The sequence below is a fragment of the Ictalurus punctatus genome, chromosome 3, assembly GCF_001660625.3.
Source record: "Ictalurus punctatus breed USDA103 chromosome 3, Coco_2.0, whole genome shotgun sequence".
In the NCBI taxonomy this organism is placed as follows: domain Eukaryota; kingdom Metazoa; phylum Chordata; class Actinopteri; order Siluriformes; family Ictaluridae; genus Ictalurus; species Ictalurus punctatus.
Window position 1 is genome coordinate 28,421,515 of NC_030418.2, and position 25,939 is coordinate 28,447,453.

The window sequence follows — 25,939 nt, forward strand, 5'->3', positions numbered from 1 at the left end:
ATGGAAGCTAAGTGGCGCAGTGTGCGCTCCGCCAGGTGATAGTGCAACGTCTAGAAAGGTGAGCAAGTCACGGGATCATTGGCGTATTTCTGTCAAATAGTAAAATATATTTTTTTGCCTGTGGATGACTTAAAATTACTTTTTCGTAATTACTTTTTCAGCCTGCACCTTCGAATGACCCACAACTGTGTTAATTTATACCTAACACCTTAGGCCTTGTCAGTTCTTTGCCCATACCTAACCAGAGTACTGACTCCTGTTTCATGTTCATGCCCTTGTCAATTCCTACATTCATCTTCAGTAATCACTTTATCCTGGAACACTAGGGAGAATTCATCCTGAATGAGACACCAGTCCATTGCAGGAATCTATGCACACACATATTCACATGCTCATTCATACCTAGTGGCATTTATCATCGCCAAATCCACCTACTTGCATGTTTTTGGGAAGTGTAAGGAAACCTGGAGAATTTAGAGGGATGGAATTTGAACACAGGGAGAACATGCTAAACTGAGAGTAACCAGAGCTCTGGAACGAAGCAGGGACCCTGGATCTGTGAGGTTGCAACACTACCCTATGCACCCATTGTCAAGCCATGCATAAATCCTTCCTGGCTTGAATCATGGGTTTGCATTGTTTTATATATTGCTCCACAGTGCTAATGCACTATAGAGTTTATTGGTTATTTTTGGTTATCTTATTTTATTTATGTATATATTTATTTATCTACTGTTTTATGTTTTGTTTTATTTTTATTTTTTAAAAAACAACAACATTGTGCAATTTTTTATATATATATATTTTTTTTTGCCCAAGTTCCTTTTTAACAAAAGCTATTGGATTGTCAAAACATATTAGGCATTTATATTCTGATGATTTCACTGATGGTTCGGAACAGATTGTTTTTGTTAACTGTTGCACTAGGCACTAGCAGTGGCAAATAATAATTTGCCTTTTGAGCCTATAGTGTACTCAGCATGACACCTGCATCACAATAAAAACAAACTGAACAACATTATATGTGATATGCAAATGCGATCCACCTTTATTACTTGGAAATGATCTGAATTTTACAGAAATGCTAAGATCTCGGCAACACATCCATATTGCGGCAGGTAAGACAGTAAGACAGCTTTCTTTCAACATATGTTTATTATACCACAACATTGTTGAATTCTTGACTATGATTGGTCAGACGGTGTGGATTCATTTTCTATAACAGCAGTTCTAACTGTAGTGCTGACTGGAAGAGTAATCACAGGTTAATATTGATGTACTTGCTTATCATTTCTATAGTAAATGAAACGTTGATCATGAGTGCTGTGGTGACATCAACTTGGTCAAAATTAGGCATCAACAACATGAATCCATGAACCCAACTTGCCTTGTTCCATGAACATGACAAAGATTTGAGTGTACTTTAGTGATCTCTCCAGTCATCAGATTGCATGTATTGCATAGATGTGTTTGTGATGTGGTAGAATGGGAGATTCACAGCAGTAATGTGCAGCTGACAAATCTGCACCAATTATGTGTTGTAATCATGTCACAATGGACCAGAAGCTAAAAGGAATGTTTCCAACATCTTGTGGAATCCATGGCATGAAAAATTGTGGCTGCTCTGAAAGCAAAGAGGGGTCCTACTCAGGATTTGTATGTTCTTGATAAACTGTGTAGGCATATATATTCGTTTTTGTTGTTTTGTTTTTTTTATTTTGTAGGAGAGTCTTATTTTTTTTGTATGTCTTTACTATTGCCTTTGTTGTCTCCGCAGGACAGGAATGATATAGGATGGCCAATACATCTGAAGAAATCATGAATTCCACTTTGGTGACTCCATTCACTTATAATGCATGTTTAACTGAACCAGATTATGGACTTATTTTCTGCTACTTTATCATGTCGGTTTGTATCCTTGTGGGAACACCAGCTCATTTGTGGTATCTTTGGTTATATCTTCGCAATATCAAACAAACTCAAGTTTTCCTTCTGAATCATACTATAATGGAGCTGATTTCCTGCATAGAATGTACTATTGAGATAATGAATTCATTTATATTCATGAATAACAATTTGTTACTAGTGATTGGCTTCATTTATGGTCTGTCCTGGACTGGAAGGCCGCTGATACAAACCTGCATTTGTATTGAACAATACTTTGCAGTGCTTCATCCAGTAACATTCTTGAAATATAAAGACATAAAGTACAGAATTGCAGCAGTTGGAGTAGCTTGGATGATGGCTTTTGGATACGGCCTGTATGAAGTCTATTTCCTGACTTTCACTGATCCTATTTTTAACTCTGTCTTCATTGTGTCAGTTGCTGTGATTTTATTCTGCTGTTTGTCTGTGCTGTGTGCTCTGAAACACCCAGGGCCATTAGCTACACATATCACAAAGAGGACTGATAGAGATGGAGGAAACCAACAGAAGAAGGATGCCTTCAATAAGATCTTTTCAGTTTTACTTATAATCCTGATTACTTATGTTCCTCAGGGATTCCTTAGCATTGTTACTGTGATAAAAATGCACTGGGTGTTATTTTATTGTAACGTGGCTCCCTTCATGAATTCCTTGAGCATGTCTAGTTTGATTATTACACCACTGCTGAAAATGTACAGGGAGGGCTGTCTGAAAAGAAAGAAAAAACAACAGGGAAATTAAGAAAAAATAATAATAAATGAATAGCCCACATGAGAAATCTGTAGGATTCATAAACTATTCACTGATGGAGTGAATTGATTACACTGCTAGACCAATCAAACAGTCTGCAAGGTTGTAACAAGAACTAATCATCTTATTTTTTGTAATTAAACAATAATTAGGCAAGGTCAAGACAACTAAAGACAGAGGACTAAAAATAAGATGTCAAAGTGGAATTAATATATAACACTAACTATAATAATAACAATACTAACAAACTAAGTAACTAACTAATCAACTAACAAAATACTAAAGCAGCAGGGTTATAAGTAGATGCGATTTTGACATGTGTTAGTCTTTGGTCTTTTGATTATTTAATTAATGTAGTTCACTTTTGAAGATTATTCGTAATGGTTCTCCTATGAGGGGTGTGTGCTCATTTAAGGACGCAGTCCGTTCGAAGTCATGCTCATTTAGAAGGCAGGCCGTTTAAGGAAGCAAGGGAGTTAGGCTTCATGCTGGGGTGCAGGCTCAATTATCCAGCAATCTGGAGAGAGGGTCTTGTCTTTGGACAGGTTTTATAAGCTGGTACAGTTCAATTTTTTAGGCCTCATATATATATATATATATATATATATATATATATATATATATATATATATATATATATATATATATATATTCTATGTACATTGCCTTTCTCATTGTCTTTTACTTGGCTGTGTAAATGCTTCTTGTATTAAAGATGATAGCTTTTTAGCTTTTTAAAAGTTTTGAGGAAACTTTTCAACAATAAAGTGTTATTCAATTATTTTACATCCTTAAATTGGAATCAATATATAATCCTACCCATACAGAGTAAGATTCTTACTGGTAACTATAGATAAATAGGGTGATGAGCAACGTTGGGTTTATGCCAAACATAGTGCTTTGTTCCAATGGCAAAAATGATCATTCTTTGTCATATCAGACCAGGGAACCATCTTCCAAATGTCTGTCGAGTCTCCAAATGTAATTTCATATAGTGTTTTTTTTTCCCCCCAATAATTCCTTTCTTCTTTTTTAAAGCACTCATCCTTAAGGCCCAGCTTTGTAGCATGACCAGTCTATTGCTGTCCTGTGAACAATTTCTCCATTCTGGAGACCTGTGGATCTCTCAGACTCATTGTGAGTTATCCTTGGCCTCTTGGTTGCATTTCTGACTATTGCACTCCTTACAATGCCCTCTTGTTGATGGTGTCCTCTAGGCACGGTCCAATAACAGATTTAATGGTGTTTGGGTCCTTCTCTGGGTCCTTCTAGGAGTATATGTATTTATACAGAGATCACATGACAGCCCACAGGTTGACTCCATTCAAATAAACATGTGTTTTTTAATGTCATGTGCTTACACTAGAACTATTTTAAGTGTTTTGTGGCAAATAATTGTTCAAACTATATTGATTTTCTCTCCCCACTTCATTATAGTAATGTGTTGTTGAAATGCTTTAGATATTATTTAACAATGTTTTCACTGAGGGTACTGAACATATTGTTTTTGTTAACTGTTTGGATGATGCATTGAGATATTGCTACCTACATCTCTATGTTGGACCCCCACTCTGTGCCGCAACCAACAGGTGATATGGGCACTGGTGCCTTTTGCCTTAGCCATCCATTGAGTGGATCATGAAAATTGTTACAGAGTGAAGTGTCTGCCAGTGAGGTAATACTTAATGTCCTCTATGGCCCATTCCATGGCCCGAGCTTCTTGTTCCACTACCGCATTGCGCCTTTCAGTGGGGGAAAATTTTCTGCTTATGTACAACACTGCAAATTCTTCTTCTGAGAAATGACGTCACGTTCTTTACCAGAGATGTCTGTGTGTGCAAATTTAGCAGAATGGACAGAAACCAGTAGCAGCAGGAGTGCTTGTTGTAGATATGTAACATTAATGTCTCTGCTTATCAAAAACTCCATCTGCTCCTCCATCCCCGACACCATAGACCCACTGCAGTTCACCTACCACCCCAACAGGTCTACTGAGAATGCAATCTCTCATGTCCTTCACACCACCCTCACCCAATAATTATTTATAATTATTTCTATTCAATTTGATCTTTTTTTAATTGAATACACAGTCTAAAGAGAAGGCCAGGTTTTCATTTCACTGGAAGTTGTATACTGTATAATATTCTGTATGTGACAAATAAAAATCTTGTATCTTACACTATAAGTCCACGATTTCATTAGCCACTTTTTCCTAGCAATATGGTGACGCTACCCTCTCTACCCAATTGAAGTTAATTAATTCCAATGAAATATCTTCTGTTTTATTTCCTTGTTAAGAAATATATAAATATACATAATGTTTCCTAAAGGTACTACACATATTGTTTTGTTGCACAGATTAGGATGTCACCTATTAGATGAACACAGTAGCATGCCTACAACACATCACTCGCATAAGAAAAATAAATCAGCAAACACGCGCTTTTTTAAAAAAATTATTCCTGTTCACAGCAAAAATAAAGGTCAGGTATAAACAACAGTTTTGGAATAGCAAATGTGCTCCATATGTTTAACTTTGACAGCTTAATATTGCAGACAAGTTTTCAGAAGTCTGCCAGAGCACAAACATTATTGCACAGGTAAAGATTCATTTTTAAATTCCGAAAAATATCAATTACATATTATTCTTTACAGTAATGTTTAATAAATCATATACCATAGTTAACCTAAAATAAATATAAAATGTTAAAACAAAAAACATACAAAAAAAACAAACAAACAAACAAACAAAAAAAAAACAAGTAACATTGAACATTACACGTATCCCTTGTGGAAAAACTAAGCATATGCTTTTATGATTTACACGATACTACAGTGCCCTGGAGAATTATTGGCACCCTTCATGAAAATGAGCCAAAATAAATGAATGTAGTGAGTGATATATTGAACGTAAACAAATGGTTATGCAATATATGATTTTGTATACCATTAATTATTTCTTGTTTTGCATAATGCATAATGTTCTTATTCCCGATGGTGTCAAATTTGGCTTGGATATGCTCAAGGAGTTTTGTAAATCTTCCATCTTCCAAACCTTATGCATAGTTTCAAGTGAGTCTAGTTTGCATTGATGGACTGAAGCAAACTCAGAGAAAGGTGCAAAAAGGTCATCCACATACCTGTGTGCATTTTTTTGGCCACTATATTCTTTCACAAATCCGTTTTATTCACAAAATTCTCAGGTTCCTCCATTTGAACAGATTCACACTTTTGGTTCAGTCAAAAGTTTTAGCAGCAAAGTTCAGGCATGTTAAGTCCTTTCAATTATTGTTGGTGTTTATGAACTCATGTTGCATGCCAAAATGAAAAACAATAATAATTATGTATAATGTGTATTTTATGCAATCATTTTTGCTTATTTTTTATGAAGTGTGCCATTAAAATTGCTGAATAATTAATATTAATATATGTATTATAGGGTCGGGGGGAACCTGGAGCTTATCCCAGGGAGCATGAGGCACAAAGTGGGGTACATCCTGGACAGGGTGCCAATCCATCGCAGGACACACTCACACACACATTCACACACCCATTCATACACTACAGACACTTTGAACATGCCAATTAGCCTACCATCGCATGTCTTTGGACTGGGGGAGGAAACCAGAGTACCCGGAGGAAACCCCCGCAGTATGGAGAGAACATGCAAAATCCAACCCCCAACCCTGGAGGTGTGAAGACACATGCTAACCACTGCTTGCCTAGCAATAATTATAAATCATGAAAATTAAATGTAATAATTAATTCTTCAGCTTTAGATTTTCACTGGCTTGCTTCACATTATTATAAAAGTCTCTTCCTTTATTTATTTCCTCTCTCTCTCTTTTTTTTTTTTTTTTTTTGACCTCGCCGCGTGGAGACTTGTATTTTGATGAGTGTTTAGAAATCCGGAAGTTGCTGCTACATTGTTTCTCGCCTGATACTGGTTCAAAAAATGGCAGATGTCAGAACCCGATGGAGTTTCACCTGCGTCCCGTTCATTTTGTCCGGATCTTTGGTGATCTCCTAAAGTGTGTGGAGTTTAGCGCGGAAAGTCACGTTAACTATTGTCGTGTTATCCCTTATTATTTGCTGTATTTCACATTGTCCGCGCGCGACTTGTTGCTAAGCAAACTGGCTAATCCGAAATTTGTAAACATTGGCTAGCTAGCGATTTATTCCACGGGCTAGCTAAGCTAACGGTTCTTTTTTTTAAAAAAATAAATAAATAAAATGGCCACTATGGAGAAATTAATGAAAGCCTTCGAGTCACTCAAATCATTCCAGCAGCAACAGCAAGGCCCGCTGTCTGCAGAGGAACTTGTCCAGAAACAGTAAGTGAAGTAATTATATTTTCACAAAGCGTGACATTTGTATTGCTAGCTAGTTAGCTGAAGTTAAGTGTTGACAGTGCTAGCGTGTGCTAACCCTTAACGCTTTCACATGACTGTTATAGTTCAGCGGTTTTTAATCCTGCTCCTAAAATAATGTTATTAACGTTAACATTCCTCTCTCTCTCTCTCTCTCTCTCTCTCTCTCTCTCTCTCTCTCTCTCTCACACACACACACACACACACCCCTCTCATCACAAAACGGTGTTCAATAAACGCTTCATCCGGTTGTGTGTGTTAGTTAGAGTAGGGGAAAACTAGGGACCAACTAATAGTCATGTATTCCAGATATTTGTATATTTCATATTTTCGACCTACATCTTATAAAATCTAAAATATGCTTAAAGATCCAATAGTCAATATTTTTCATTTCTTACTAGTAAGCTACGATAAGATAAGCTTTATTGATCCCACAATCCACAATCCCTCATTATAGCAGCTCAAGTACACACAACAGATAAGAAAATACACATGAAATAGGAATAGAGTAGAAAAATGTCTAAAAAATGCAACAGGAATAGAAGTAAGAGTAATAATAATAGTAATATGAACACCTCATTTTATGAATATATACAGTTGAGTAACATCTTGTTCATATACAGATAAGTGACTAATGGCTTATTGCACAGTTCGCTTGAGCAACAGAGAAATAAATGAATAAATATACATAGTGCAGAATATTGCGAACGTGATGGCTGATGATGCAAAACAGCTAGCAGTGCTACATTGTGTTGTTTTTGCATTAAAAAGCCTGACTGCTGTCGGAATGAAGGACCTGCGGTCGTCTGCTGCTGAAGAAAATAATGTAATAAAAAATAACCCCAAATTATGTAGTACAATTAACATGGAAAATGATGTGGAAATGATAAATAATAATAGTTTAAACCATTGTCTCAGAAGAAGTGTATTGTATGGCTGGGGGAAAAAAAATCTGATGCAAATTCAAGCATTTTTGGCCGCAACAATCACAAAAAATCCTCTATGAAATCCAGTATGGACTGCTTGCATGTAAAACCTGACAGACTTCATTGTGTATTTTGTCTGAAAAGTGGTCTGTTATGTAATTTGTTAATTTCTTCACTGACTGAGAAACGTGTTTCGGCAACATTTAATTTTTAGTTGGAAAAGTAGCGTTTAGAAATGTAAAATATACTGACTCTAATATAGAAGTTAGATCCGTAATGAGCAAGCTGGAGGCGACAGTGGCAAGGAAAGACTCTCTGAGAGGAAAATCTAGAGAAGATCCAGACTCAGACGGGAGTACTGTTCTGGTTTACACCGGAAAGTTGGATTATAAATTGGTGTATTCAAATTGTTAGTTTTGTTGCAGAGAGAAAGTATGATGTTTGATGGTATCGCATTATTAATCAACCATTTAAAAATGATTGTGAAAACTTTGTCCAAACGTTTCTTTGCACGTCCTTACATGTATATTCCAAAAAGCACAAGTTTTTGCTCAAACCCCTTAATTTGTCATTATTTCTTAGAAAGATATTTTTTAGAGAACCACAATTTCTTCAAAATCTCTCATTGTCAGCATTTATCATGTTACAGTCTGAAAGAGAGATTGGCAGAAAGAAAGTATTCTTCTGAACATTTAATAGCTGTTGTGTATGATGAAGTTCTGAATGTGCTGGGAGGGACCGAACAGGTGGTTATGTAATGTATACAAAAGTAACAGAGGAAATGGCCAAAGCGTTTTTTTAAGAGAAATGGAGGTTGCTGTTGTATGATTGAGCGTGAGGAGTTCAGAAGGAGTGTGTTGTTAAAATGTTGTAGAATCACAGCCGGACACAAAGGGATGAGAACCGCTGGAGTAAGGAGCTTGATTGTGTGTGATGAACAGCTAGAGAAGGTAACTGTCTGATAATACACTGTGTATAACTGTGAAACCACGACACATGTCCACCTGACTGAATCACTCTAATCACCAAAACAGGTGTGTTGGATTTTGGTTGGAGATGAAACCTGCAGGAAGGTCGATCCTGCTATCGTACAGAATTACAGATTTTCTACTGATTCAGGCCAAGACAAGTCATGTGACATCATCAAAACACGCATTCGGCCAAAGCTCTCTTCGATTCACTTGCGTCGAACATGAGTACAGCTAAAAGGTTTCATTTACCAACAAACATCACTGTGAAAGAGCATAATGTAGTAGTTTTCCACAGAAAAAACCCACAAAAGCGCGCATTTTGAAAAAAGCCACAGGAAAATCAAACATTTTTGGAGATCTAGTTTTTAAATGATCAGTTTGAATAAAGAGAACATTTTATAATTTTTCTTTCTTTTTTTTAATTTAAGAAACCGAGAGCGATATGACTGCTTGTTATTTTATTAATATAAACTGAACATGACCTTGAGAAATGCATGAATATAAAGTGATTTTATATCTGTAACTGTGATTGTAATAGTAGCTTTTATTAGCTCGCCGGACCATGCTGTTCGACAGAATGTTGCGTCTAATGAGCTTTTCAGACAAACGTCAGTCAGAAATTATTGTGCTCTTTAGATCTTGTTTGACTTGAGGACCATTGATTAGTAATGTACAACTTCTATAGAAACAACATTATGTAGCACTGATAGCTGTTTTGCATCATCAACCTACACATTCACAATAATTCTGCAATACGAACATTTATTCATCTATTATTATTTGTTGCTCACCCTCTATTGTTAACTGTGCAATAATCTGTTTATCACTTTTCTGTATATAAACGAGGTGTTACTCATCTGTATATATTCATATTTGTGTTCATCTGTACATACATTGAGGTTTTCATAGTGTACATATTACCATTATTATTTTTTACTACTTTTATACTTATTTTTCTATTCCTATTGTATATATATTTTTAGACTTTTTTTTTCAATTCTATTCCTATTCAATGTGTATTCTTTCCTATCTGCTTTTTGTGTAATTGAGCTGCTGTAACGAGGGAATTTCCCCAGTGTGGGATCAATAAAGTTTATCTTATGTTTCCTTATCTTAATGTATAAAGTGATGTACTAGCAAGTGCAGCATGTAAATAAAGTACTCTATGTTCTCATACATTTTTCAGATTGTTGATTTGCTACAGTATGGTATAAATGTGTTTTCGTTTTTCTCTCCAGGAAAAAAGATCTCGCGACGACCAAAAAGGACCGAGTGACTCATTGTTTGACGATATGTGAGAATATCGTAGCACAGTCTCTGAGGTAGGACGCAATCTCACAGAATTTTAGTTTTTAGAAGATTTGGTTGGGTTTTATGAATCATCCTCAAAAATAAATAAAAAATAATCATGTTCTATTCTTGAGTATTCAACAAATATACAACAAATGAGTATCCCTGCAAGACCGAATAATCTTTAACTCGTGTTCGAGTTCTTCACTGAGGAGATGTTTATGCTGTGTACAGAAGAACTGAGCATGTTAGTCCTTTGTGTCATAAATACTGAAGGAGGAAAGAGTCTCATTAGTCAACTGATTGGAAAGGAACATTTTCAGATATTAATATATGAACGATTTATTCTGAGTCACAGACTAACACAGATCAAAAGGCCATGCTGGTTAAAGGGCAGCTCAGCAGACATTAATATCCTCAGTATGATGACAGACGGCCAGGTGCTGTGTGAAGATTCAGAATAGTACCGATTCACAGCAGGCTTAGCAACCCTGGCTGTGCTTTGGTTACTAAGGACACCACTTTTTTCCACTGTATAAAGGAAAACACACCTGCATCTGCATACTGTCAGCATGTTTTACATATTCTTCCTGTGGCCATGTGCTTTCCTCCACTTCCCAAACATATACAATTGGTGATTGGCTACTCTGAATTGCCCCAGATTTGAACGAGTGAGTGTGTGTACAGCGTTGTGCTTTGTGTCATAGGAAAGGCACATTAACACACACACACACACACACACACACACACACACCCCTGAACAAGATAAAGCAGTTAATGTACAGTAAATAAATGCATAAAATGAATGAATTAGAGACAATGGCTGAAAAATAATTAAACCTTGAGGACAACATTTTTTCCCCCAAGACCATTATTTAAGACTTTTAATTTAAAGCTCCACATTGTTACGTTTGATGTCATAAGTTTACATAAATCTTGCAGAATCTGCAAAATATTAATAATTAAATAAAAAGGAGAGGAATCATAAAAAACTAAATGCAATTTTTATTTAGTTCTACCCTGAATAAGTTATTTCACATGACAGATGTTTGCATAAAGTCACAATAATAACTGAACTTAATCAAATGTTTACACTCACTCAATTATTAATACTGTGTGTCATTACCTGGATGATCCACAACTGTTTTTATGTATTGTGAGAGTTGTTCATGAGTCTCTCGTTTGTCCTGAGCAGTTAAACTGCCCACTGTTCTTCAGAAAAATCCTCCAGGTCCTGTACATTCTTTGCTTTTCCAGCATTTTCTGCATATTTGACCTCTTTCCAACAGCGGCTTATATGATGTTGAGATCCGTCTTTTCACACTGAGGACGACTGAGGGACTCGTACACAACTATTACAAAAGGTGCAAACATTCAGTGATGCTCAGTACTAAATGGAAAAAAAGATCTTTAAACAAAATATAAGTTTACACCCTCATGTAAAACTCGTGTACGAGTCCCTCAGTCGTCCTCAGTGTGAAAAGATGGATCTCAACAACATATAGTCACTGTTGGAAAGGGCTCAAATATGCAGAAGATGCTGGAAAAGCGATGCGATTCTGATTATGTCTCTCTCATGTATTACGGCTCTGGCACCAGGACTTCCCCAGAGTTCCAGAAACTTCTGGGAATTGCCATGGAAATGTTCCTGCTGTGCAGCGATGACAAGGAGTCCGACGTCAGGATGGTTGCAGACGAATGCCTGAACAAAATCATTAAAGTGAGTTCTTCCATGCTTCTGATTCCTGAAGTCTGTGCTTGGTTATCTTTTTTTCTTTAAAGGAGATGTCTTGAAATGTATTTAATTATTGAATTTTTCAAAATTTTTATTTTATGAAAACCTATTGATGTGAAATAAAGCAGAATGAACATTTCTTATTTCTGTGTTCTCTCAATAGGCATTGATGGATTCCAACCTGCCTCGATTGCAGCTCGAGCTTTATAAAGAAATTAAAAAGGTACGGTAGACATTGTTTTTCCTCAGTGAAATCCATTCAATGTTCATCGTGAAAAAAGAACTATTTGGTGGCCTGTCAGATGAATTGACAACGAACATGAACCAGTTCCTCCTACGAAGCTGCTTATGCTGTGTGGTTTACGTTTTAAGGCTCAGCACAGCCGTTTCCAGGGAGAACAGAAACAGCTGAAAATGAGGAAACCAAGCAGATTCAGTGCATATTAATATTGTGAATTCTAAGCTGTCTTTAATATTGTTTGTTTATTGTTGGTTTGGAAATGCATTTAAATGTTAACAGCTGCACATTTTAAAAAAACCATAAACAAAAAATGAGCGTTCTGTATGTCTTATTTTTTCAGAATGGTGCCTCTCGGAGCCTGCGGGCAGCGCTGTGGAGGTTTGGTGAGCTCGCTCATCTTGTGCGTCCGCAGAAATGCAGGTGCGATAAACAGCTTTCATTCTCTTTTTTTTTAAGCACCTACATTAATTTGGCCACAACTTGCTGTAAGAATTGTATATCTCCCTGATATATAACTGTCTTATTACAGATCAGTCCCTCCAGGATTTTGCAGATTGCAGAAATGAACGCAAAACTAAGCAAACTTTGCAATATTCGAAGGAGCTTACAATTTTTCAAAATTCTCACAGATTCGGGCCAAGACGCATCATGTGACATCATCACGACGCACGTTCAATCACAGCCTGCTTCGATTCACGTGCGTCGAGCATGAGTACAGCTAAAAGGTCTCATTTGGCAACAAACGTCACTGAAAGACAAAAAATTGCATCGCAAGTTGCATCGCAAATTGTTTTAAATGCCCTGGCAAAATCAAGCATTTTTGGCTGCAACAATCACAAAAAAATCTCCTGTACGGGCTGATGGATTCAGAATTGCTAATTCAGTTACATTTCTTTTTTTTTTCCTTTTTGTTTTTTTTTTCGAAATTGTTTTGATTCGGACCAATAACTCACTCTAATTACAGTCATTTATGTATAAATGCATTATTATGAATTAAATGCCAGTACTACATTCTGTAAGTACCGTAGATTTATTTATCGTGTAAAAGATTATTTGTACGTAACTGCCGCTTTCTCCTCACATATCTCAGGCCGTATCTCGTGAACCTGCTACCCTGCCTGACACGGATCGCTAAGCGACAGGAGGAGATGGTGCAGGAAACTCTGGCCTCCTCCATCCCCAAAATCATGGCAGCCCTGGGGAACTTTGCCAACGACACTGAGATCAAGGTACAATAAGAAACTCCAGTGAGGAACAAAATGATTTATATGAATGTTTGCTTTGCATAGTGAATGGAACAAGAACAGTTTGCAGGTTCATCCTAAATCCTACCTTCACAGCTCCAGACATATATTCGTATATACGGCATATACAGTATTACGTTCAAGGCACTTTGAAGCGCCTACATTTTTTTTTTTTTGATCCCCCTAATTTACTGAGCAAGTCCTTCTCCAGCTCCATTCAGTCCAAGCAGAGGTGCTTCGGATGAATTGCTGAAATAATCATCAGCCCTTTAAGTATCCACTGAAGTGTGTATAATGAACATGTGACCTTGTTTGTCATGTGACTGTATTACAGGGGATCAGCTGGGGATCTAACATGTTTTCCACCTTCAGTGTTGTTAGTGTCTTGCCTGCCCAGATTCCAGGCGTGAGAGCATGAGGGTGACATCATATTCTAAATGTGGAGTGTGACTCATTCAGATTGGCTTCAATTATACATAATCTCTCTCTCCCTCTTCCCACTGACTCTCCCATGCTCAGTCTTACTCATTCACCCACTTTCCATTGCACCTTCCCTCTGGAGTCAAATTGAGGTTTTTTTTCCCCTCTTAAATTTTGTAAGAGATGTTCAATGTCTTTATGGTTAATTAGATTGTCACTGAAAATATTGGAGGAGTCTCACCTTTTAAAAGTCTCACCTCTTGAAGTAAAAATATTCTTTAAAAAAAAACCCCACAAGTTTTATAAAAAATAGATACTCAATTATTGGCATCCCCAGAATATAAATGCAGCATATTTATTCATTCATTCATTTATTTATTTATTAAAAGTGTTCCTGAGTGTTTAAGAGCTCATAAGTGGTCATTTATGACTTTTACACTGTGAGGTGGCACAGAGGCTTATTCAATTAGTTAATCATCAACATAGGAAAGTTTAGAGAATGCAGAAATAAAACGAGACAAGGTGTGTTGGTCTTCATAAATCAAGCCGTAGCTTTAAAACTAGTGGCCTGAAAATGCTCATAACTACTGTCAGGAAAATAAATATAGAAGTTTAAAACAACTGGAGCTTGTATGAACCTGTCTGGAGAAGGATGCGAGTGTATTTAGCCTCCATACACACACACACACAAACACACACAGTATGAGCCATTCTTTTTTTATTCAAACACAAGCATAAGCTCCTGGGGTTCATTAGAACCTGGTGGTGGAGGTGGAGGATCTGTGAGGTTGTGCTGAGGTTTTTCCCTCCAAAGGCCCTGGGAACCTTGTAAAGTGCCATTCACACTAGGCTTTAGCGCTCCATTGACTTCCATTCAAATGCAAGCTCATGCGTAGAATTTTTGTACTACGCCACGTGACCAATAGATGATTGCAACGTTGCTGCATGACCTTTTTAGTTAAAAGAAAAAAAGAAATTCAAAAAGAGAAGCGCTAATTTTAGCGGTATCGAGCTATCCTGTACTTTACAACACAGCTTTGAAATATTATAAAAACAACTTCAAAAGAGAGTCTGCCTGGTTCATGGTGTCGTTGAAAACAGGAACAGATGGTATATTTAACAGATGGAAACATCAAATTATTTTTTAACGGCTTCAAATATTGTCTGACATTTTAACATCATGGTTGTATAACATCCCATAAAGCACCAGGAGATTTTAAATGAAAATTTAGCTGCCAAAAAGCTTCAGTTGGGTCATGGTTGAATCTTCAAGCAGTGATCCACATGATATGTCCAAATCCACATAAATAAAATCCAGACCACAGAATCAAGCTGTTGACGATGTTTCGGTCTGCTGACCAAAACCCCAGTGAAAACCTGTAGGTGAGCTGAAGAGGAGTCCACAAGAGAGGACAGGACCCAGGACCATGGAGGATCTGTTTCTTGCTCTGTTTTATTAAGAATAGTCTGTGCTATTACATTGGCGAAAGGAGGTGGCGCAAAGCATGAAACGCACTGGTACCAATCATTTTAAATATCAGATTTCTTTAATATTTTCATTTAGATTACACTAATTAACTATGATGACACTTCTTTTCCATAACCTTCTTTTTTAAACGTATATTTACAATACTAAGGGTGCCAGTAATTCTGGAGCTGAAGGATTATATGTATAAGATCGTCAATGTCCTTTAGTTATATTATAGAGACACTGATTTAAGCAGCAGGATGTACGCTTGCTCGGTTGCGCAGTTGATGTAGAAAAGACAACGTACACCTTTCGGCAATTAGCTTTTTTTTCTTTTTCTTTTTTCGTTTAAAGAATACTTAGTAAGAGGTGCAGGCCATTTCCTTTGGAGATTGAACAGTTGTGTCTTTGTGCTTGTGCAGGTGCTTCTGAAAGCCTTCGTGGCAAATCTGAAGTCCAGCTCTCCCACTATTCGGCGCACAGCGGCCAGTTCGGCTGTCAGTGTTTGTCAGCACTCGCGCAGAGCCAACTACTTCTACACTTGGCTCCTTAACGTGCTGCTAAGTATGAGACACACACACACTCCTACAACACCCATGCATACTTCTCAGTGCTTTCATTTTCTCCTTTCTCTAACACATTGTCCCAACTTCTTTGTCTTCTGTTCTCTCTCAGGTCTGGTGGTGCCAGTGGATGAGGAACACTCGAGCCACCTGATTCTGGGTGTGTTATTAACCCTGCGCTACCTGATGCCCCTGTTGCAGCAGCAGGACGCAAGCACCAGCCTGAAAGGCAGCTTCGGTGTCATGCGAAAAGAAGCCGACGTGTCCCCCACACCTGAACAGCTTATCCAGGTACGGTTGCTTTGTATAAGGTGGTTTAAAAAAAAAAATCTTTTAGAGGAAATATTGAACAGCTGTGATTTGTTTAATTAAATTTGTCTTTATATTAATCAAGATGCATGTCTCCAATCAGGTGTATGAGCTGACGCTACACTACACACAGCACCGTGATCATAACGTGGTAACCGCCTCTCTGGAGCTTCTGCAACAGCTGTTCCGTACTCCAGCTCCTGAGCTCCTAAACACACTAATAATTCCTGGCAAAATCACACACACCCGTGTGTTCAGAGAGGAGATGGAGAGCCGCGCGCGCAGCGGGAGCATCGTCGAGTTCATCGGTACTTTGTTGCCTTATTGATGCAGTTTGTGTACATTTGCGATTATTGCGTCTTTGAAGAAGATCTTTATCACATTCTGAGCTTTCAGTTATTAAATAACATTAAGGACGGACACCATAAGATCTATTTGGTCTTATCCGTATTCAATTAATTAGCTTAAGCTACTAAATACCATTTTACCTCTAGGGACCCTTAAGCAGCAGTCTGATAAGAGTTATCATGTTTGATATCAGGATTTTGCTTAGGTTTGTTTAATTCAACTTTGACCCTGCTTGGACCTGGCTTGTTGTAGGTCTAAACAGTAGGGAACACAAAGCTCCACTTCTGAGCCTTGAATTTATTAAACACAAACAATGAAAAGACTATCTGAGTTTTGTTTCTATAGTAAGGGGTCTTGAAGAGAACAGCATAAAACTATTTTAAGCAAACGTATTAAATATAAGAGTATAAACACAATGAAGTTGGTTGTTTTCCAGTAACATCATGTCCTTAAATATTTTATTTCTTTTATACCATGGAAATTTACCATTTTTATTTTTATGTGTTTATAGTTACATTTAATATTGCCAAGTATGCGCAAAACCAGTTCGTTCTTGTATAGCAGAGGTCAGGAACTTTTCAGCCGGCAGAGCCAGAGGAAAGAGTTAAAGAGCCAGAGAAAAGAGCTAAAGAGCCAGAGAAAAGTTAACATACATTTTTGAATGTTTTTAAATATGTTTTCTTCTTATAGTTTTATCTATACTATTATTGCATCATTATAAAAAGTGGTAATGTAATAAATTAATGCGACTTTCAAAATATGCAAATTCGTCTGTCCGTTCAGACTGGAAAGAGCGATACTCGTCATCTTTTTTTTTTCCTTTTTTCTTTTTTTCTTTTAGTCATTTCACCTCTGTTAAAAAAAAATTAAAACGGAAACCAGACTGGCTATGTAGTTTTCAGCTGATTTATGAATTAGACCAGGAAATTACCACTCTGCTTCACACTTTCCAGTGAAATGTGAGCTGCTTGTGCCACAGCTTGGTGTATACATGACAAACAGGCATCTATTATGAATTATGTAATATTTAAAGTTTTAATTGAATTGACCCGCCGTTGAGCCATAGCCGATCACTGAAAGAGCCATAGATTCCTGTCCCCTAATGTATAGCATTTATAAACAGTCGTTCCTTTTCTCTGGAAGTTAATATGCCAGGGAACAAGTGCAGCTTGTCCTGTTACAGAGAAAGTCGGAAAAGCCCGCCATCCTGAAGACTTTCCTGTTCCGGAAAGCTTCATGTTACAGCTTTACTTCGGACCGTTCCAAAGCACTGACACTGGAGACTCCTTCTGTAGATGCTCACACCAAATATGAACAATCACACGTTTTTAAAATCTCTTTATATGGATTTTCTATATACGTTTCCTTGCGCACGTTGTTACTATGGAAATAATGCGTTAGAACGAACACATTTGAGCAGGTACTATAGTCAGAGCTGTCATTAAAGACAATTAATCAACCACTTCTGACCAATCAGACTCCAGAATTCAATGTGGTATAAAGGGAATTGCAAATATTTCACAAAGAAATCCCACAAACCGAAACTTTGGTATGAGACCCGTTTAACGCAACGCTTCTTACATCTCTAACAGTGTTTCTTTACCTTCATATACTGTGTGTACCTCCTAACTTGCATGTGACTGTTGAATAATAAGCATTTCTATGATTCCACTTGAAAAACTCATATCATTCTGTGACATAATCGCTCATCTGATTTCAGTAACTTCTCCTCTGCTTTGTCTGTTGACCTAATCTCTAACTGTCTGAACTCCATTTCCCTTGGTTTCTGGGGTTTTTTTTGCTGTTCTCTCTACTTCCTGTTGCATGCGTGCAGCTGGGGGATCAACATCCAGTCCACTGGTCCTCAGGAAGCAGAAAGGTGACGTCCTGCCTGACCTTTTAACCTTTGTATCACCTGTCCTTTTGATTCCATCTCCATTTTAAGAAAAACATCCAGAAATAGAGCTGAAGGCTTTACTTATTTATTTATTCCTTCATTCATTAGTAGCACGCTGCTTGTAGTGCAATGTAAATATCGGTATACAAAATGGTATAGCGATTTACATTTGTCAAAAAACTGTCAGTCTAAAGTTATATTTTTTTGCATCTTTGTATACCAAAATAGTTATAAGTGATAGTCGACTAGATACGGCATGTTATATTTGGTGAAGTACACTACCGGTCAAAGGTTTAGACACACTCATTCTTTCTTTCTTTCTTTATTTATTCCCATATTTTAGAATAGTAATAAAGTCATCAAAACTCTGGAACAACACAATAGGAATTATGTTGTGATAAAAAATAATTTAATATTTCAGCATCTTCAAAGTAGACCCCCTTTTTGCCTAGAATTTCCAGAAATGTATTCTTGGCATTTTCTCAACTGATTTCTTGAGGAATCTCCCTGAGATGCTTTTAAACAGTATTAAAGGATTTCCCACCTACTGGACACTTATTGGCTGCTTTTCGGGATATTTCGCTCTGAGTCATTCGTTTAAATAAAAGATTTTTTTTGTAAATAAAATGTTAGTTTTCTAATGACAGAAATGAATATGTTGGCACAATGATATTTTTGTCTACGACACCGATTTCAAACATTTAATCATTCACCTACAGATCAAAAGGTTTTTAAGATCATGAGAAACATTTCAGTCAAATGTCCACAAAGGTTTGACCGGTAGTGTTCATGCTATTTTTTGACCTTGCTTTAGTAACTTATCAGTCATTGAGGAACATTTTTAGGTTAGAACATGATGTTCTGTTGTAATCTTTTATGTCATTTAAAACTGCATATGTGCTACAATGCTCATAACGTTATGGGGTCATTTCACCTACATGCTGTAACTATTTCAGGTAAACTCCTGTCAGGGGAAGAGGAGGGTCTGGAGGATGATCCTGAGAAGGCAGAGGTCACGACAGGCTCCTTTACAGGTAGGACTTAAGACCTTAAAGGTCAGTATGTCCGTTCAATTAATAACATAAGGAATAAAACACTTGGGGTGTGCTGTTATTGGAAAATGATCAACGAAGGGGTAGTGTGATTATTTGTTTTCCTAAAACAGCTCATCTTTAAAGTGTTTCATTCCTCTTATACTAAAGCAGTTGATTCACAATTAAAATGTTATGTTTATTCAAAAAAGACGTCATACTTTTAACCATTTATAGTTACAGTTAATGTTGTGGAACAAGCTAGTTCCTGTTATTGCTTATGTTATAGGAGCTATAAACAGTCCCTCACCTGCCTCTTTTTTCTCAGTGTTAAGTTAATGACACAGAAAAACAGCTTTTCATCTAACTGAGAAACTGCAAAGTGTAAAAAATCCTTTGTCTTAAAAACTTCCCCATATTGGACAACTACCTGATGCTGGAGACTCCTTTCATAAACGTTAAACGTTTGTCTGTTTATTATCAGGTGTAGAGTGTCTGCGATACAAGTTCCTGTGATTGAGCTGTTGCTATAGAAACGATGACTGTTGCATTAGTAAACCTGTGATTTGAATTACTTCTGTAATTATGACTATAGTCAGAGCTGTCATTATAAACAATTAATCAATGCCTTCTGACCACTCAGATTTGTGAATTCAAAAGCACTGTGTTATAATACAAAAAAAAATGTTTGTTCATCAATTCATTAGTTTGTTTAAAGCACAAATGTATTATGGTTATTTATCTGTTGAACACCTGCAGCCTCAGTGGGAGGGGAAAGCTCCAGCGATGCCCCCTCCTCGTCAGGCGTGTCGTCCCTCAGCCAGGCTGACATCATCACAGAGCAGCCGCGTTCTTCCCAGCATACCCTGCAGCCAGGCGACTCTGTAGAACTGAGCGCATCATCAGAACAAGGGGGTGGACCTGAAACACCTGACGAGGAAGACGAAGACATGCTGAGTCGCAGCTCGAGCAGCGCCATCAGGGCTGTGGGCGCCACCGCCGATTTGCACTCAGAGACCAATCCTTCAGTGGGGGCGGGGTCATCTTCACCTCCTAGCGACAGCTCCCAGACGACCACAGAGGGGCCCGATTCGGCTGTGACTCCCTCAGACTGCGCCGAGCTCGTAAGATACACTTCCTTCCACCCCGACAGCGAGGCCTCTTCATCCTACACAGCCACCTCCTCTTCCATATCTTCCTCTTCTTCTTCTTCTTCTTCTTCTTCTTCTGCCGTCTCCTTCGCTAGCAGTAGTGACAAGGTCAGCAGGTGGCAGAATGAGGGTTATATCTTAATCTCCCCATCCTCCTGTCTGAGCTCAGCTGCGTTGGTTTTTGAAAAAAAATTAAGCTTTCTTCCTCATGCACGCCCATATTGTGCAGAAAGAACAGAAAATCAAGTCAAGTGCATTTTATGCTGTTAATCAGTTTTCACTTTCTCCCTAAAAGAAGAATTCAGAAATAACCATCTCTATTTTTAATTCTGACCTTCAGTAAGAAGCATGTTGATGAGATCTTCTTTGGTTATTTGGATTCAAGCATCCAGAATGCATGTTTGTGCATCTGTTAGTTTATGACTCTGTACTAAATACTGTTACCTTTCTGCAACATTTTCCCCCAATAAAAATAATAAAAACCTGCATTGATATAGGGATATGCATTGATTTTGCATACAATCTTTGGCTGAATCCATTAGTGCTTTAGTCTTTCATAGCAGTTTGCGTACTGGAATATCCTGATTCCTTGTTTATATAAGAAATGATAATGCATGTCTTTCTGTTTTTGTGTTATTTTTATTTTTTTATGCCCGTTTTTGTGTCCATGTTTGTATGTGAATGTTGGTGTGTTCTTGTTTCATGTTTGGTTCTTTTGGTGTGTGTGTGTGTGTGTGTGTGTGTGTGTAGGTGTTGGATGGCAGTGAGAGTCAGTACTCAGGGATGCAGATAGGCACTCTGCAGGATGAGGAAGAGGAGGGAGTGGCTCCTGTCCCTGATGAAGCTCCAGAGTCATTTGCTCACTCTGTGCTGGGTATGAACGACATTCACGCAACATTCAGGCATTGCGCACAGAGACACCGAGAATCATGACCGCATTCCTTCATATGGCCTGTTAAGACCACTGTGCATGACCTTAAAAACAATTTTCATCTACCAGAATCTTTATCTACTATTCAAACCTTGATTTAAGCATCTGAATCTATAGTATCACTTGATACGATCTGATTTTGGCTGCCGAACTACATACGGTGTCTTTCTCACTTAAATTGTTAAATTACGCGGTTGTCTTTTTTTTTTTTTCCTTCCCCCAGCACTGAGTAAGCCTCACCTACTGGAGGGTAAAGGCCACAACAGACAAGCTTCTGATAGCAGCGTGGATCGCTTTATACCAAAGGATGAGGTTCCGGAGCCAGTGGACCTTGATAACAAGGTTAAAATGCACACATAATACAGCGTTCGATTATAAATACATAATAAAATACATAGTATTTACCCTGAAGTCATGAATGAATTCATGAATGCTTTAATGATGTCTGCTATCTGTTTAAACAGCTCCTAAACAGGCCTTCTGTACATGCAGGGCTTGTTTATTGGTGGTATGAAAGAGTGTAGTAATCCATCTGTCACTGCAGACTTATTATACTTCAGGAAAGATATAGTCGAGAGCTTCATGCGCGTTTAAAAAAAAAAAAAAAAAAAAAAGGCTCTCTTACCATTAGTCTTTTAATCTATAGTGAACTTTTATTATTTTTTTTAAATATACGCTGCCACCTTTTGTTTATTCTCACACTAATGCTGGAAATGCATTTGAATTTTTTAAAATCTTTTTGTCTGCGTTTAATAGCTGTCTAGGATTAAAGGGGACATCGGACACTACACTGATCCGGCAGAGGCCCCGCTGTCGCACTGTGTGCGGCTGCTGTCTGCCTCCTTCCTGCTCTCCGGCCAAAGAAACGGTAAGAACCGTATGAACATCACCCATTCGTTGTGCTTAGAAACTGCTGTGACACATGAGCTGCTCTTCTTTTGGTCAGGATGTGTAGGGTGGTTTTAGAAATACAACGATGCCATGGAAACGATTGAAAATAATATTATTCAATTATGACATGAACACGATTTTATTTTGACGTTATGTGAACGTGCTTTGCAGGGCTGGTTCCTGATAAGGAGGTCCGTGTGAGCGTGAAGGCTTTAGCGGTCAGTTGTGTAGGAGCAGCAGCAGCGCTTCTCCCTGAAACGTTTTTTAACAGACTCTACCTGGAGCCCCTGGATGGACAGCAGACTGATGGTAAGACATTGGAATATGTTTGGAGTATAATTATATTAAAATTGCTTCTATTAATATGCTGTTTATTGTTATGTATTGCAAATTATATACCAGAATACGTTATTTTACGTATATATAATACTTCTACATGTGGATTGCGTTCATGTTACATGCTATGTAACATAGCATAGCTTTTACCTGTTATTTTGATTGTAACCCAGTGCTTACGATTTTTAATACGATGATATAGCTGAAATCTGTACTCAGAACACATGCGCTTCACAACTCCGTGATGCAGATTGTCAGTCGCATTGTTGAATGCTGCACAATGTGGGTCCACAATAACAATAACCCTGCAAAGATTTCTTTATTTTGCCTGCCTACCGTCACGAGTCTGTAATGGATTTCCTGACATGGGCTCGGGAATACTTTGGTAAGCCCTTGTCACCATTCGCCGCTGCATCCACAAATGCAAGTTAAGGCTTTACTCTGCAAAGCAGAAGCCATACATCAACACTGTCCAGAAGCGCTGCTGACTTCTCTGGGCTCGGATGGACAGTAGCACTGTAGAATCGTGTTTTGTGGTCCGACGAGTCGACATTTCAAATAGTTTCCGGACAAAACAGCCGTTGTGTTCTCCGGGCCAAAGAGGAAAAGGACCATTCAAGCTGTTATCAGCGTCAGGTCCAAAAGCCAGCGTCTGTCATGGTATGGGGGTGTCAGTGCCTATGGCATGGGTAACGTGCACATCTGTGAGGGCAACCATTAATTCAGAAAGATATGTACACATTTTGGAGCAACATATGCTGCCATCCAGCGCAGGACAACGGCAAACCACATTCTGCCCGGATTACAAGCGCATGGTTGCGTAAGCAGAGAGTGCAGGTGCGAGCATGGCCTGCCTAGAGTCCTTACCTGTCTCTGATTGAGAATGTGTGGCGCATTATGAAGCACAAAATAAGGCAACGAAGGCGCCGTAGAGTTGCGCAGCTGAAGAAATGCGTAGTGGATGAATGCAATGAAATTCCACTTGCTAAACCTAACCAACTGGTGTCTTCACTCAGCGCCCAAACGCTTAATAAGTGTTATTAAAAGAAAAGGTGAAGTTACACAGTGGTAAACCGTCGACTGACCCAACTTTTTTGGAGTGTGTTGCGGCCATCAGATTTGAAATGAGTGTATATTTTCAAAAATGAATAAAATTCACAAAGTAAAACATCAAATCATGTGTTAATGTGTTTTCAATATAGTACAGGGTGCATTGAATTTTCAAATGAAATTTGAATTTTTTTTTATTTTTTTTTTGCATTTTTCATACTGTCCCAACTTTTTTGGAATTGGGGATGTAGATTAACTTACCATTCAGTTGAAAATGTGTCTTGAGTGATTTTCAGCATGTCAAGCTAAATTTGGTCTCATTGTATTGACAAAATCAACTCTAATATGTGCTGTGGGGTTTTGTTTAACAGCGCAGCAGTACATCAGTGACATCCTGCAGTACATTGAGCACGGGGATCCTCAGATTAGGGGAGCTACAGCCATACTGAGTGGAGCTTTGATCCAAGCCATCCTGCTCAAGACTCGCTTCAGCACGGAGTTGTGGCTCGCACGCCTCCACAGCAGCACTGGTGAGAATCACAGAAAAACCAGTTTGAAAAAACAACCACATGGTGGTTGTTTTTTAAACATATTTGAACAAGCAAACATTTGATCCTCTTTGAAACAGTGCCTATTAATAAAGTTTACACTCTATCAAATGATACATAAAATTGACATTTTGTAGTAATTTTCACAATTTATATTAGCAAAAAAAAAAAAAAAACAGATCAGGCACATGAAAAAGTAGGTACACCTCTACATTTATCACACCTTCAAATCCATAAAATTACCATAGAATCAGGTGTTCTAGTTATTTAGAACCTGCTTAGGGAAAGCAGGTGGAACCTGTCTTATTTATGCCCCTCTCATATCTAGTGTCTGGTGTTCCCTTTGTTATTGAGGTGTGTGGCGTCATCATGCCCAGATCTAAAGAGTTCTGTAAGGCCTTAAGAAAAACAGTTGCGGCTGCCTATAAGTCTGGCAAGGGATTTAAAAAGCTCTCCAGATTATTTGAAATACATCATTCCACTGTAAGGAGAATCATCTACAAGTGGCACAGATTTCAAATGACTGTCAGTTTGTCCAGGACTGGCCATCCCAGCAAATTCAGCCCAAGAGCAGACTGATGCAAAAAGAAGTCTCCAAGAACCCCAAAATTTAATTGCAGGATCTGCTGTTGGTGTCAGTGTGCATGCTTCTACAATCAGAAAGAGATTGCACAAATTTGACCTGTATGGAAGGCGTGCCAGGAAAAAGCCTTTGCAATCTAAAAAGAACATTGGAGCAAGACTACGTTTTGCCAATGAGCATATAGGCAAAGACCAGACCTTTTGGAATAATGTGCTCTGGACAGACAAATCAAATATAGAGATGTTTGGCCACAGTAACAGCAGACATGTTTGGCACAGACCAAAGGCAGCTTTTCAGGAGAAGCACCTCATACCAACTGTGAAGCACAGTGGTGGAAATGTTATGGTTTGGGGTTGCTTCGCTGCTTGCATTTATTGATTCAACTATGAATTCTGCATCTATTCAGCGAGTGCTTGAAGGTAATGTGTCTGTCCAAAAGTTGAAGTTGAACCGAAAGTGGACCATTCAACAGGATAATGATCCTAAGCACACTAGCAAATCCATCAAAGAATGGCTGAAAAAGAAGAACTGGAGGGTTATGGAATGGCCTAGTCAAAGCCCGGATTTGAACCCCATTGAAATGTTTTGGGGGGCTTTGAAACGGGCAGTACATGCAAGAAAACCTAAAACTACCTTTTTCCACAGAAGAGTATCACATCTATTGCTATTTCTATTGAATAAATGTTTGAAAAAGCTATTTTTCCTTGTGATTTTGTTCAAGTATATCAACTCTATTAATAGGCACGGTTTCAAAGTTGATCAAAAAAGCCAACAATTTCCATGGGGTGTACTTATTTCCCCATGACTGTATATCTTTTATTTACTTCAATATTTCTGTGTGTCAGGAAACAAAGTGTCTCTGGAAGACATCATACCCTTACTACAGCGCAGTCTGAAGGACGAGTCCTCAGTGACATGTAAGATGGCCTGTTCAGCTGTGAGGGTAAGAACATGTATACA

General features: G+C 38.0%; 1 protein-coding gene across 3 annotated transcripts in view; it reads left to right on the forward strand.

Annotated features, from left to right (window-relative positions):
- The first annotated feature begins 6,570 nt into the window (after positions 1 to 6,570).
- htt (huntingtin) overlaps positions 6,571 to 25,939 on the forward strand; it is a 50,909-nt gene continuing 31,540 nt past the window's right edge. For 2 of the 3 annotated variants that reach the window (XM_017464521.3, XM_053679854.1), the window contains exons 1-18: positions 6,571 to 7,010; positions 10,182 to 10,265; positions 11,833 to 11,953; positions 12,132 to 12,191; positions 12,550 to 12,629; positions 13,300 to 13,438; positions 15,764 to 15,905; positions 16,017 to 16,195; positions 16,317 to 16,521; positions 18,396 to 18,440; positions 19,415 to 19,492; positions 20,249 to 20,613; positions 21,391 to 21,514; positions 21,795 to 21,913; positions 22,328 to 22,439; positions 22,634 to 22,771; positions 24,220 to 24,378; positions 25,825 to 25,922. In XM_017464521.3, the coding sequence (XP_017320010.1) occupies positions 6,910 to 7,010; positions 10,182 to 10,265; positions 11,833 to 11,953; positions 12,132 to 12,191; positions 12,550 to 12,629; positions 13,300 to 13,438; positions 15,764 to 15,905; positions 16,017 to 16,195; positions 16,317 to 16,521; positions 18,396 to 18,440; positions 19,415 to 19,492; positions 20,249 to 20,613; positions 21,391 to 21,514; positions 21,795 to 21,913; positions 22,328 to 22,439; positions 22,634 to 22,771; positions 24,220 to 24,378; positions 25,825 to 25,922 (2,349 nt within the window). In that variant the 5' untranslated portion in view covers positions 6,571 to 6,909. The remainder of the gene's footprint in view (positions 7,011 to 10,181; positions 10,266 to 11,832; positions 11,954 to 12,131; positions 12,192 to 12,549; positions 12,630 to 13,299; positions 13,439 to 15,763; positions 15,906 to 16,016; positions 16,196 to 16,316; positions 16,522 to 18,395; positions 18,441 to 19,414; positions 19,493 to 20,248; positions 20,614 to 21,390; positions 21,515 to 21,794; positions 21,914 to 22,327; positions 22,440 to 22,633; positions 22,772 to 24,219; positions 24,379 to 25,824; positions 25,923 to 25,939) is intronic. The other variant, XM_053679855.1, reaches the window with a different exon arrangement.